At 38.9% G+C, this 15000-nt stretch overlaps 1 protein-coding gene across 1 annotated transcript in view; it reads right to left on the bottom strand.

Annotated features, from left to right (window-relative positions):
- LOC115215454 (organic cation transporter protein-like) overlaps positions 1–14415 on the bottom strand; it is a 45372-nt gene extending 30957 nt beyond the window's left edge. Inside the window, exon 1 of the mRNA XM_036506062.1 lies at positions 14268–14415. Within this exon, the coding sequence (XP_036361955.1) occupies positions 14268–14410 (143 nt within the window). The 5' untranslated portion in view covers positions 14411–14415. The remainder of the gene's footprint in view (positions 1–14267) is intronic.
- Between the last annotated feature and the right edge of the window lie 585 nt (positions 14416–15000).

Raw genomic sequence — 15000 nt, 5'->3', positions numbered from 1 at the left:
TGTATGTATGAATGTATGTATGTATGTATGTAGGTAGGTAGGTAGGTACGTGGGTAAGTAGGTAAGCATGTGTATGCGCGTGTGCAGTGTGTATGTGTGTTTCCTTGTCTAGACATCAATGATGGTTGTAAATGAGCATCACCAACATACGAGAGGGGTTGTTTGTTTCCATTCAGTCTTCCATGGAAGATGTTGACTATGAGAACTTGCTTGGAAACGGGTGAGAACATCTGGCCGTAGAAAATCTATTGCCGCAAATTCCGCCTGATCCATTTAAGCATGGAAACATGGACATTAACTGATGACGATGACGATTTATATTCCACACAGGATCTAAGAACACAAACACACACGTGCGCGCACACGCACACACACACACACACACACACACACCACACACACACATACGCAATGTTGTCCGTAGCATTTTGTAAAAAAACAAATTACAGCCTTGTCTCTTTCTTCAACTCAAAGTGAATGAATGAGCACCAAAAAAATATTTGAATTTAGAATCAAGAAATTCTATCCATTGTCTAAGAAGACGAACGTGTCGATGTTGTGGTATTCATAATCTTCAGACGGCGAAAGGAAAGTAAGGAACAATGAGTACCACTCAAATACATTTAAAAAATGGTTAAAACTGAGATTTCTAAAGGAGACTTTTATAAAACGTTACACAAATGTGTAAGATTTCGATCAATCTATCTTTCGTCGTCATCACCATCATCATCATGTTTTCATCTGTAGAAAGAAAAAACAAAATGAAAGAAATATCTTTCTATTCTACTTTTAAACCAAACTTATTTAAGCTGTTTTTCAGACATTTTATTTTATGTTATTTTATTTTATACAGATTATCTAAAGATGTTTCAAGTGTGTATATTAATTTAAAAACATGAGCATAGCGATTTAGAAATCTCTCGATTTTTAAAAGTTGCCAGATCAACGCATAAAAAGCGTTCCAAACGCTCTAAAATCATCAGAACACCTGAATTTATCCAGCAAGTTCAACAGACCATTGTTTACAATCCCAGAAAGTCCATGAGGTCAATTGCGAAAGATCTCCAAGTTTCAGAAGAAACAGATAGAAATGTTGCCTACGGAGACATCAGATATAAGTCTTATATGATGGAGAAAGATAAATTTGTCCGAAAAAGCAGAAGAAAGTCACTACATCAGATCTAAAAGGCTCTTAAAACTGCAGCAGAAGATTTGATTTGGTTTTTCTCAAACGAGAAAAACTTCGACCAAGATCAAAAAGTTAAGAGAAGAAATGACAGATAGTTATGTGCAGACCCTTCTGAAGCTACAAATGTTAAGCTTACAAAATTTCCTGCAACTGTCATGGGTTTAGGCGTCGTCAGCAATGAAGGATATGTGATTCCCCCTTATATCTTTCCACAAGGCTTTAGAGTTAACTCTGCCTCCTACATTGAGGTCCTGGAAATAATTGTTATGCTCTGGATAGACAGTGTATGTAATGGAAGGCTATATGTGTTTCAGTAAGATTCTGCACTATCACACATGGCTCTAGTAACAGAAGAATGGATGACTGAAAATTTTCATGATTACATAACCCTTAACATTTGGCCTCTTCATTCCCCAGATCTCAATCCATTGGACTATTACATGTGGAGCGTTGTTGAGAGAGAGGTCAATGAACACGCCCATAACACCGAAGATTCTTTGAAAGATACCATAATCAGAGTAATGTCCAAAATGAACCAGGACCAGTTGATTCGAGCATCTAGATGATTTAGATCTCATATAGAACCAGTTGTTGACGCTGAAGGTTGCCTTATTGAATAACATTTTAGAAAAGAAGGTTTATTTTTATTCCTCATTGCATTTTTTGATAAAGTTATTATCTGTTATATCTGCTTTTTTAAAACATAAATATGTTGCACAGACAGACAGACACAGACACACACGCACACACACACACACACATACACACACACACACACACACACACACACACACACACACACACACACACATATATGTAAGATAACCGAGGAAACTAGAGCATGCAGGTCTTTCGCCAACAGAGAAAAGGTGGTCAGTGATGCCTTACTCACCCTTTAGCGCTAAAAATATCATGGCATTCGAAGAGAACACAACCCGGTTCTCGCCAAGCAAATCAAGGCCAAACTTTTTTATCAGAGCAATCACTGTTAAGAGTTAACTCATACATCTTAGTTTCTCTGCGAGCGAGTATTTACGAATGTATTCATGTTCATTCTTCCATTAAATAAATCTTAAGTTAAATGTTTGAGATTTTTGCTTGTGTTTGTAATATACTCAATCAGTCTAACCTCATGCTACATCTGATATAACAATTACATCTGGATATTTATATGCAGAGGGCCAGCCTACTCAGAGTACAAACAACACAGAAAATTATAATGGTGGAAGAAAGGTGTTACAAGTCCAACAGCTGATTCTGGGGGATCAGAGATCCCTAATAATGTTGGTAGATTTAGTTCATCACAATTTTAGCCGTGTGTATACAATTACACCTTCTGTCTTCAGGGTTGAGAAGAACTTACATTCCAGATCTTAATGCAAGCAAGTTCAGATCTCTACCCAGATGATGGATGCCCCTCTCAACCAATGTTAATTGCATCCATTATGGCTGCACATTTTGATGAAATAAATCTACCAGCATTATTATGGAGCTCCAAGCCCCAGAAACAGCTGTTTGACTTATAACACCTTTTTTTCCACATCCTTAATTTTCTTTGTCGTTTTTACTCTGTGTAATATAGATGTCTATACATTTATACATAAAAATCCATATGATGAAGACTTCCACCTTTTGCTTTCTCTCATTTTGCACGTATACATATTTTGTATTTGATGTATTTAATTGATTGGTCCAAATTACACTGAGTACAATTGATAGAGAAAATTAAAGGGGTTGGAACAAAGGTGTTATAAGTCCAACTGTTGTTTCTGGGATCTCGAAGATCCCTAATGATGTTGGTAGATGTAGTTCATCATAATATGAGGCCTTAATGTATACAATCAACAATGGATAAACGTATTAGAGGCGGGAACAGGAAAGTTGGTGGTGTTACGGAGGGATATAAGACTGAGAATGGTGAGAGGAAGGAAGATAGAGTAGAAGAGTGAGGGGTTAATGATGCGTGTGTGTGTATGTGTGTGTGTGTTGTTATGTGTGTGTTTGTCCTGCATCACCAGCGTTGGAATGTTTGAGTCCTTGTAATATAGCGGTTCAGCAAAAGGGTCCGATAGAATATTAAACCTGATATCAGTTTTAATATAAGCACTGGGGAAGAATCATAAGATTCTTCGAGGTAGTACCCCAGCATGGTCACAGTCTTATGACTGAAATAAGTAGAAGAAAAAAAACACTGCATTATAAATATTAACTCGGGTCTGATAGAGTAAATATGGTGGATTATCATGGCATAAGGAATACGGTTGGACACTTATTTTTTAATCACTACAATTGTTTCTACGCAACGTAGATTTCCCGAGGTGCAGGTACTTGATTATGCTACTGTTTCCCTGCATTATGAGATCTAGTTGTGTTACCTCAGGCGATATGTAAATATTGTCTCCGAAAGTTCACTTACGGAGTTGAACTTGTAGTGATTTTAAAAAATGTCCAGGCGTATTCCTTCGTGTTGACGCTAATTTTTTTCAATTATACAGGCACAAGAGTGGCCTTGTGGTAAGAAGCTTGCTTCCCAACCACATGTTTCAAGGTTCAATCCCACTGCGTGGCACCTTGGGAAAGTGTCTTCTACTATAGCCTCGGGCCGACCAAAGCCTTGCGAGTGGATTTGATTTGGTAGACGGAAACTGAAAGAATCCCGTCGTATATATGTATGTATGTATGTATGTATGCATGTATTTGCGTGTCGGTGTTTGTCCCCCCCCCCCCATCGCTTGGCAACCAGTGCTGGTGTGTTTACCGATAGAATAAGTACTAGTCTTACAAAGAATAAGTCCTGGGGTCGATTCAGATTACTCTCTCAAATCTAATGCAGATACATTCAAATTGCTTTGAATTAATCCTGGGATTATCCTTTAGCTTCCAGATTTATTCACACTGCTATGAATTAATCCTGTAGCTTCCAGATTTATTCACATTGCTTTGAATTAATCCTGGGATTATCCTTTAGCTTCCAGATTTCATTGATATAATTTCTCTTTTATTTCTTTCCTTGTTTCACTCATCGGATGCTGACCATGCTGGGGCACCACCTTGGATTTTTTTAGTGGAATGAACCAATCCTGGTATTTACAGTCTTTTGTTTTAAGCCTGGTACTTATTCTATCAGTTCCTTTTGCTGAACCGCTAAGATACAAGGATGTAAACATACAAACACCAGTTGACTAGTGACTGTAGGACACAAACACAGACACAGAGACATGCATATATATTTTTTGAGGGGAGGGGTACTGTCAGTTACACCAACCCTAATGCTTGAAAGGTACTTTATCAAGCCAAGAGGGATGAAAACCAAAGATTACTTCATCATGGATGTCAAAAGCCAAATTTTGTCTCCCACCTGGATTGTATCGCCACAGTGTCATCAGATATCAAGAAACTCATTAAATGCAAAAGACAACCTCTGTGGAGTTTCAATTCAGAACAAAAAGGGGGACAAAGGCCACTACGCAGGCGTGGCTGTGTGGTAAGAAGCTTGCTTCTCAACCACGTGCTTCTGGGTTCAGTCCCACTGCGTGTCACCTTGGACAGCAAGTGTATTACCACAGTGTCATCAGAATCATGGAATATGAAAGACTGTTTTCATTGAAATGTTTACTTATTTAGTATGAAGTTTGTTTCCTAACCTCACGGTTCTCGGTTCAGTCCCATCGTGTGACACCTTGGGCAAGTGGTAAGTGTTTTCTACTATAGCTTTGTGCCGGCCAAAGCCTTCTGAGTGAGTTTGGTAGACGGAAACTACCATATATATATGTATGAATATATATATATATATATATATATATATATTTCAACAATTGAGGGTAAAATTAATTAATTATTAATCAATTTTACCAAGTATTCAGTATGTAAAGGGACCATTTAAGGCGAATTCAAATTATTACATTATATAAAAGGGCTTAGTAAAATAAATTACTTTGCCACATACTGAACTCATTAGAAATAGCAGCTAAAAAAAATTTTTTTAAACTATTTCTAATACTTAAAGAAAATCTCTCTCATATAGTGTTTGCTCAAGTCAACTCACGAAAGTATGGGGGTAAAAACATTAAAAAATCAGTGCTAGCAAATTCAAAGTGATAAGAAGCCAAAAGGGTATGCTCCCACTTTCAGTGTTCCCAAATCCGAATCAAGGAGTTCTGAGCTGCCGAAAGAAATGTCGATTTGACTAATCTAGAAACGTACGTTCTCAAATAACCTTTGCATTTGTGATTTTTTAATGTTTTTACCCCCATACTTTCGTGAGTTGACTTGAGCAAACACTATATGAGAGAGATTTTCTTTAAGTATTAGAAATACTTTTAAAAAATTTTTTTTAGCTGCTATTTCTAATGAGTTCAGTATGTGGCAAGTAATTTATTTTACTAAGCCCTTTTATATAATGTAATAATTTGAATTCGCCTTAAATGGTCCCTTTACATACTGAATACTTGGTAAAATTGATTAATAATTAATTAATTTTACCCTCAATTGTTGAAATTATAATTCATTTCTCTCTATTTAATGCTTCGGTTTTTACCGATAAAACATAGTGCTTACCAATTTTAACCCACGCTGGTGGTAAGGAGAGAGCAGAAATTCTTCGCTTGCATATTTTGAATTTGCTAGCACTGATAGTTCGAGCAGATCTTCAGAAGGGATAAGAAGCCAAAAGGGTATGCTCCCACTTTCAGTGTTCCCAAATCCGAATCAAGGAGTTCTGAGCTGCCGAAAGAAATGTCGATTTGACTAATCTAGAAACGTACGTTCTCAAATAACCTTTGCATTTGTGATTTTTTAATGTTTTTACCCCCATACTTTCGTGAGTTGACTTGAGCAAACACTATATGAGAGAGATTTTCTTTAAGTATTAGAAATAGTTTTAAAAAAATTTTTTTTAGCTGCTATTTCTAATGAGTTCAGTATGTGGCAAAGTAATTTATTTTACTAAGCCCTTTTATATAATGTAATAATTTGAATTCGCCTTAAATGGTCCCTTTACATACTGAATACTTGGTAAAATTGATTAATAATTAATTAATTTTACCCTCAATTGTTGAAATTATAATTCATTTCTCTCTATTTAATGCTTCGGTTTTTACCGATAAAACATGGTGTTTACCAATTTTAACCCACGCTGGTGGAAAGGGGAGAGCAGAAATTCTTCGCTTGCATATTTTGAATTTGCTAGCACTGATAGTTCGAGCAGATCTTCAGAAGTGATAAGAAGCCAAAAGGGTATGCTCCCACTTTCAGTGTTCCCAAATCCGAATCAAGGAGTTCTGAGCTGACGAAAGAAATGTCGATTTGACTAATCTAGAAACGTACGTTCTCAAATAACCTTTGCATTTGTGATTTTTTAATGTTTTTACCCCCATACTTTCGTGAGTTGACTTGAGCAAACACTATATGAGAGAGATTTTCTTTAAGTATTAGAAATAGTTTTAAAAAATTTCTTTTAGCTGCTATTTCTAATGAGTTCAGTATGTGGCAAAGTAATTTATTTTACTAAGCCCTTTTATATAATATATATATATATATATATATATACATATACACACACACACACACACACACACACACACATACACACACACACACACACACACACACATATATATATAAATCCTATAATTATGTGCATAATTATAATTAGGGTTCAGCAAAAATTTGCTTCACCACATACCAACATTTAGAAGTATATGTGTGTGTGTGTGTGTGTGTGTGTGTGTGTGTGTGTGTGTGTGTGTGTGTGTGTGTGTGTGTGTGTGTGTGTGTGTGTGTGTGTGTGTGTGTGTGTGTGTGTGTCTGTGGTGTGTGTGTGTTACATGGAAAAATGCGAGCAAGAGAAATAATATTCTTAAGATTATAAACCTGGAAAAATACAGGACAAGTTTTTACACTTGGAAAAGTTCAGAACAGGTTATTACATCTGGTAAAGTACAGAACAAGAAAAGTTTTACTTAAAATATTGCAGTTAGGGATAAAATTTAAAATATAATATTTAGATTTAGAAAATAGTAGCTTTTATTAAAATTAAATTTTTTTACAAGTTATTACTTCTATTTGTTATTACTTGTTACTTCTAATTAATAATCAGAAATTTGAGAATAGGTTATAAAAAATAATAGTAGTACATAATTAGTTAGTAGAGTGAATTGAATTATAAAAAATTAGTTATATCATCATCATCATCATCATTTAGCGTTCGCTTTCCATGCTAGCATGGGTTGGACGGTTCAACGGGGGTCTGTGAAGCCAGAAGGCTGCATCAGGCCCAGTCTGATCTGGCAGGTTTCTACGACTGGATGCCCTTCCTAACGCCAACCACTCCGTGAGTGTAGTGGGTGCTTTTTACGTGCCACCCGCGCAGGTGCCAGACGGAGCTGGCAAACGGCCACGAACGGATGGTGCTTTTTACGTGCCACCGGCACGGAGGCCAGTCGGGGCGGCGCTGGCAACAGCCACGATCGGATGGTTCGCTTACTTGTCACCGGCACTGGTATCACAGCTGCAATTTCCATTGATGTTGATCGACTTCGATTTTGGTTCTGCTTTCTGATATCTGATTTGATTTGGTTTGATTTTGATTTTGATTTTGATTTTGATTTTGATTTTGATTTTCACTTGCCTTAACGGGTCTTCACAAGTGGAGTTTTGTGTCCCAAGAAGGAAAGGTATGTATAAGTCGACTGGCTACATACCAGGTAGAGGCCATGGGTTATGGTTTCACTAGTCTTGCCGGGTCTTCTCACGCACAGCATACTTCCATAGGTCTCGGTCTCTAGTCATTTCCTTGGTGAGACCTAAAGTTCGAAGGTCGTGCTTCACCACCTCGTCCCAGGTTTCCCTGGGTCTACCTCTTCCACAGGTTCCCTCAACTGCTAGGGTATGGCACTTTTGCACACAACTATCTTCATCCATTCTCGTCACATGACCATACCAGCGCAAACGTCTCTCTTGCACACCACAACTGATGCTTCTTAGGTCCAACTTTTCTCTCAATGTACTTACACTTTGTCGATTATGAACACTGACATTACACATCCATCGGAGCATATTGGCTTCATTTCTTGCGAGCTTACGCATATCCTCAGCAGTCACAGCCCATGTTTCACTACCATGTAGCATGGCTGTACGTACACATGCATCATACAGTCTGCCTTTTACTCTGAGCGAGAGGCCTTTTGTCACCAGCAGGGGTAAGAACTCTCTAAATTTTGCCCAGGCTATTCTTACTCTAGCAGTTACACTTTCAGCACACCCACCCCCGCTACTGACTTGGTCACCTAGGTAGCGGAAGCTATCAACTACTTCTAGTTTTTTCTCCCTGGAACCTGGTAGAAGTTGGTCTCTGCACATTTTCAGTGTTTATTGCTCCTGAGCATCTGCCACATACAAAAACTATTTTCCTAGTTAGCCTTCCTTTGACATTGCTGCACCTCTTATGTGTCCATAGCTTACACTTGGTGCACCTTATAGAGTTTCTACCTATACCTTTTTTACAGATCGAGCAGGGCCATCTACCTGAAGGCGTTTGTGATTGGTCTACCTTCCTACTTATTAGGACTTTGGTTTTGGCTAGGTTGATTCTAAGGCCCTTCGATTCTAATCCTTGCTTCCACACCTGAAACTTCTCCAGTTCTGATAGTGACTCAGCAATTAGAGCAAGGTCATCAGCATAGAGGAGCTCCTAGGGGCATCCTGTCTTGAATTCCTCCGTTATTGCCTGGAGGACTATGATAAATTGGAGGGGACTGAGGACTGAACCTTGATGGGCCCCAACCTCTACCCGGAATTCTTCACTGTACTCGTTGCCAACCCTCACCTTACTAGCAGCATCTCTGTACATGGCTCGCACAGCTCTCACTAACCATTCATCTATCCCTAGTTTCCTCATTGACCACAAGATAAGGGATCGGGGGACCCTGTCGAAGGCTTTCTCCATGTCAACAAAAGCCAGGTACAGGGGCTTATCTTTGGCTAGGTATTTCTCCTGCAGCTGTCTTACCAGGAATATAGCATCAGTAGTACTTTTCCCTGGCACGAACCCAAACTGCATCTCATCTAAGCTAACTCTCTCTCTAATTAGTTGGGCTATAACCCTCCCCGTAACCTTCATTACCTGATCCAGCAGCTTGATACCCCTGTAGTTATTTGTATCTAGGGCGTCACCTTTACCTTTGTAGCAGTTGACTATTATGCTGCTACACCAGTCATTGAGTATGACTCCTTCGTGTATCACCTGGTTAACTATACGGGTGACTAGGCTATAGCCGACACTACCAGATATTTTGAGCATCTCTGCAGTAATTCCTGATGGGCCTGGGGCTTTCCCTGTTTTCATGCTTGTAATTGCCTTAACTACTAAGGAATTGTCAACTCGGATTGCTGGTCCCTCTGTTGGGTCGACATTCGGCAGACTCTCTCTATCCCATTCATTTTCCTCATTCAGCAACCTTTCATAGTGGCGTCTCCAAACCTCTCTCTTTTCATCCTCATTTAGCGCAAGTGAACCGTCATCATTGCGAACACATTTCTCTCCTACCACGTCACGATTCTCTCTCACACACTGTCTTGCAACACGAAATACCTCAAGTCTTTCATCCTCACGGCGCAGAACATTGGCAAATTTTTTCTTATCTGCTTCCCCTCTGGCTAAATACACCTGCCTCCTAGCTTCCCTTCTGGCAGTCTGATACACTTCCCTGCTACCACCGTTCTTCCAGTCCTTCCAAGCCTGTTTCTTTTGTCTAATAGCCCTGTCAACAATATTGTTCCACCACCACGTTATTTTGGGTCTTGAGGGGACTTTGCACCAGCCACAGATCTGGTCAGTGGCTTTCAGCAGGTTGTCCCTAAGAAGCGTCCAGTTGTCTTCTACCCCATGTGTAGCTATACCCCCTTCTATTTCGTCAAAGGCTTCAAGTAATATGTCTCTAAATCTCTGTCCATTCACAGGGTCTTTAAGCTTCCAGACCCTTCTTCTCCATGTTGGTCGTCTTCTAGTCGTCCTCTTAGTCCTGATCCTAAAGTCACTAACTACCAGTCTATGTTGTGGGGTACATTCTTCGCCTGGGAAGGTTTTGGCATTTATAAGCAGCCATCTTTCCCTTTTTCTGGCAAGGATGTAGTCGATTTGGCTAGTATGCCGGCCCGATCGGTAGGTGGCCAGGTGGCTTGTCGATTTCCTGAAGTTAATGTTGCAAACCATAAGACTATTCGCATCGCAGAACTCCAGCAGCCTGGTTCCCTCCTCGTTGCGGGAACCATAACCGTAGCCCCCATGCACGCCATGGAAGCCCCCAGCACATCGTCCAACATGCCCATTGAAGTCACCAGCCACAAAGAGAAGGTCCCTGTCGTTCGTCAATGAGGTGGTCTGCAGTAGGGTGTCATAGAAACAGTCTTTCTGTCCATCAGGTAGCCCTGGCTGAGGGGCATAGGCCGATATAATAGTTGCTAAACTATGATGGAGCACTAATCTAATCTTAAGTATTCTGTCACATACTCTGACTACCTCGATTACCTTATCTACCCATTTTTCGGCGATAAGTATACCCACACCCCCGACCCCGTCAGTATTCCCAGCCCAGAAAATCTTGTACCTCTGTCCTTTGCCTGTGAAATCTTGTACATCTGTCCTTTGCCTGTGTGTACCTCTGTCCATTGCAGTAAATTCTACCTATAGCAACAAATGCAAGTAAAATTTGCTTGAGTTATTGCCAAGTCTTCACATTTTTAGTCTTGACCCAATCCCTATCTTTTATATAATGAATATATGCCTACCATATATACTAGTCTACTTTGCATAAGACTTTAGCTATATTGGTACTTCTGTTTCTCATATTTTAAGTATTCTAGTGTGTCAATATTTTAACAAAATCATAGTACCTTTTTTAATTATAATGTTACTTTGTAAATTAAAATCAAATAATTTTTAATATTTAAATTTTATCCTTAGCTGCAATGTTTTAAGTAAAAATGTTCTTGTTCTGTGCTTTACCAGATGTAATAATCTGCCCTGAACTTTTCCAAGTGCAATATCTTGTCCTGTACTTTACCAGATTTATAATCTTAAGAATATTATTTCTCTTGCTCGTATTTTCTCATGTAATCCATGTTTAGTTCAGACTATGCTGTTATGCTAATTAATGTCTCAAATGTGTCAATTAGCGGTGTCATTGACAATTTTTTCCTTACCTTAATGACGCCGGTGACATATATTAAAAGCCCCCTTATAGAACTATATTATTACCCTCAAATTTGACAATCAAACACTCATAACTTTTTTCTTTTAAAACTTCATTGCATGAGATTGATACTTTGAAATTCTTCGAATTGCGCTCTAACATTTAAGCTGAATTAATAAATAGTTTGTTTTAAAAATAAATAAAAGTTATTTATACTTAAATCCATTGTTTGCTTTACCTATATTATTTTTCATGATATTTTACCTTACAAATTTTTGTTGCATGGGACCAAAACTATGAAATGTTTCATGCTTTCTTGTATCATTGTTTGTGGGGTTTGAGGGAGTAAATGCCCTTGACTGATCTAAGCAAAAATTTAGCATTTTTCTAGTAATAATAAACAGCAAGGGTTTAAGTCTCAGGCATTTTCAATTTCTTTAATTTTTTATTTCCTCTCCACTGAACCAACCAACCTACGTTTATATCTGTTCTTATTTCATATTGCGATTTTGAATTGTGTTTTCTGTGATTTCATATTTCTAACAGCAAGGCAGCGAGCTGGCAGAAACGTTAGCACATTGGGAGAAATGCTTAGCGGTATCTCGTCTGCCGTTATGTTCTGAGTTCAAATTCCGCCGAGATCGACTTTGCCTTTCATCCTTTCGGGGTCGATACATTAAGTACCAGTTGCATACTGAGGTTGATCTAATCCACAAACCACCACCCCCTGCGCCCAATTTCGGGCCTTGTGCCTAAAGTAGAGAAGGATATTTTTAACAGCAACAACGCTTCTTATAAAAGACACGGCTGAAATTTCCTCACTGTGCACTAGAATCCAGTTTGTTAAATTAAAATTTGGAATCAGGGCGTGAAAACAACCAAAAAGAAAGAGAAAAAACTGACACACTGTAGATTATGGCAACGAGGGTTCCAGCTGGTATAATTAATGGAACAGCCTGTTTATGAAATTAACATGCACGTGGCTGAGTTCTCCGCAGACATTCGTACCTTTCACATAGTTTACAGGGAGATTTAGCATGACATACAAACTGTGACAAGGTTGGCCCCTTTTAATTACAGGTACAACTAGTTTTTGCAAACAGAGTGGACTGGAGCTACGTGAAATAAAGTGTGTTGCTCAAGGACATAATGCACTGCAGGGAATTGAACTCCCGTCCCACCTGCCATGAGCTGAATTGCCTCACCACTAAGCCCCATGCCTATACTCAGAACATGAAGAGGCATCGGAAAATATGCAAACATTTTCTCCAATGTTCCACAGATTTTGCTGGTCGCTGCCATTGTAGGAATTGTTTCTAGAATAGAAAAAAAACATGAAATTTGGGGGTTGGGCATTGACCCCTGTATGTGAATGAAATAATATTTTGTCGTTGACGCCTGAAGAGTGAAAGACAACGTGGGATTTGATCCCACAATGTGAAGAACGAGAAGTTCAGCATCCCTAGCCAATAATGAAATAATATTCAATCATTTCTAACGAAGGGACAATGCCGTAAATTCAAGGTAGGGAGGAGGTTACTCTGTTAAAACAGACCCAGTATATTATTGGTTTCAAGTTCTGGCACAAGGCCAGCAATTTCTGGGGAGGGGCTAAGTCGATTACATTGACAAACCTCCATCCCACCACCGTTCTCAACTGCTACTCATTTTATTGCCCCTCCCCACCAAAAAAGGGAAAGAAAGTCAAAGCCAAGCTCTGTGGCATTTCAATTCAGAACATAAAGATGGACGAAATGTCACAAAGCATTCTTCCCATCTCACCACTTTAGGGACACTAAAGGCTATTGGGGAAGACGTTTGGCCTCATGGTTAATGCGCTGTACTCATAACTGCAAGGTCATGGTTTCAAATCCCAGACCAGTCAACACATTGTGGTTTTGGTGTAAAATGCTTCCTTTCATGTTACTCCAATTTACTCAGATTAAAATAAGTACCAGTAATAAACTGGTGGGAGAGATTATCCCTATGATGGGCTGGTAACCCATTGAGGAGGAGGGTTGTATTTTTAGTCATTGAGAGCTGGGCTATGTCCCTGCCAAATGAACCGGTAGGCTTGAGACAAACCTGACTGTTCCTTAACTGGACTTTACTGGTATTTCATTCTATTGTCCCCATAAAGAATGAAAGGCAAAGGAAACTTTGATGGCGTTTGAACTCGGAATGTAAACAACTGTAACTAAATACCACAAATTATTTTGTCCAGTTCCTAAGAATTCTGCGAATCCACAAACCAAATAATAATCGTTTCTAACAAAAGGCACAGAAATTTGGCGATTAGGGCCTTGGGTTGGTTGAAAGCCTTAAATCCCAGTACTTGACCCCAGAAGGTTGAAAGCCAATGGCTGCAGTCCAATGATTGAAACAAGTAAAAGATAGAAAAATAAAAATCAGGAATTCTGAAGTGAAGGATGAGGGTATCCTTGATTAAATCAATGACACTACATCCTTAGTAATATATTGATTGATGGTCTGAAGGAATTTTCAAAAAGGGAGGCAACAGAGAGGGCTCTAATTGTAGGGGAATCTCCTCTTCAAGTCTATTACTATGTATCTGGGAAAGAGATTTAGGATGTTGCTTCTGATAGGACCCTATGGGTGAGGTACCAGAGGACTCTGTCCTCATGACCTTTCCAGGAATTATGGGCAGAGAATATACAGGGATTATCTCAAAAGGTCGATAAAATCAAGTGTAAAGATTTCAGGTATCGTAAACCCATGATGGGGGTGGGTGTTGGAGTGAGAAAGGTTTTCAACCCCAAACAATAAAAGAAAAAATGTCTCAAGGAATTTTTGTTTTGAAGCACCACCATTTCAACCACCTACCTGGAATACATAATTATAATAAGAAATAATTATTATAAGTTTACCTGTAATCTAAGTCGGGTACCATAAAAACCATGCTTCCAATTTGTAAACCATCCATAATGGTTGAAGAGAAGAGGAAAGCTAGCATCAGTTTCTGATAAAGTCCACATCCTCCAATTGTCCCAATCACTTCTTCGTAGTCCATGGTAAACAAACCTCTCAGAACAAATGTGTTGTCTGCTTCAAGAAATTTCTAAATATGTCTGTGCCTGTTTGTGAGTATCTGTATCACCTTTCATATATACGTTCGTAATATATGTACCAGGTGTGCAAGTGACAGTGCCTGTGGGAGTGTAAGTGGTGGTATGGGGGAGAGGGGGAGGAATGTGAGTGAATGACTAGCGTTTGGGATTGGGTGTTGTCTGGGAGGAGAGGGCGAAAGAAAAGACAAAGAGAGAAAGTGTATGTATGTGTGTGAGTGTGTGCGTGCATACACAGTGTACCTCGATGGTTGGATGCTCTTTATTTGTAATATTTGCATTTAATACACTTGTTCCAATATGTATGTGCCTATGAACATGTATCTATGTATATGTGTGTATATATATGTATCTATGTATCTATGTATATGTATTTAAATTACTTATACACAGACATGACAGAAGTAAATAGACGTTCCCATAATCATTAAAATTCGAAAGAGATTAAATTAAACTTTCAGAATATCACTTCTGGAAGCTCATATCTTTTTATTAGAAAAATCTACATGGTGCTGTATTTCGAGTCCTTCAGAAT

This window comes from Octopus sinensis, linkage group LG9 (genome assembly GCF_006345805.1).
Source record: "Octopus sinensis linkage group LG9, ASM634580v1, whole genome shotgun sequence".
Classification (NCBI taxonomy): domain Eukaryota; kingdom Metazoa; phylum Mollusca; class Cephalopoda; order Octopoda; family Octopodidae; genus Octopus; species Octopus sinensis.
Note: the sequence above shows the minus strand (reverse complement) of the source record. Positions and strands in the feature narration are given on the sequence as shown.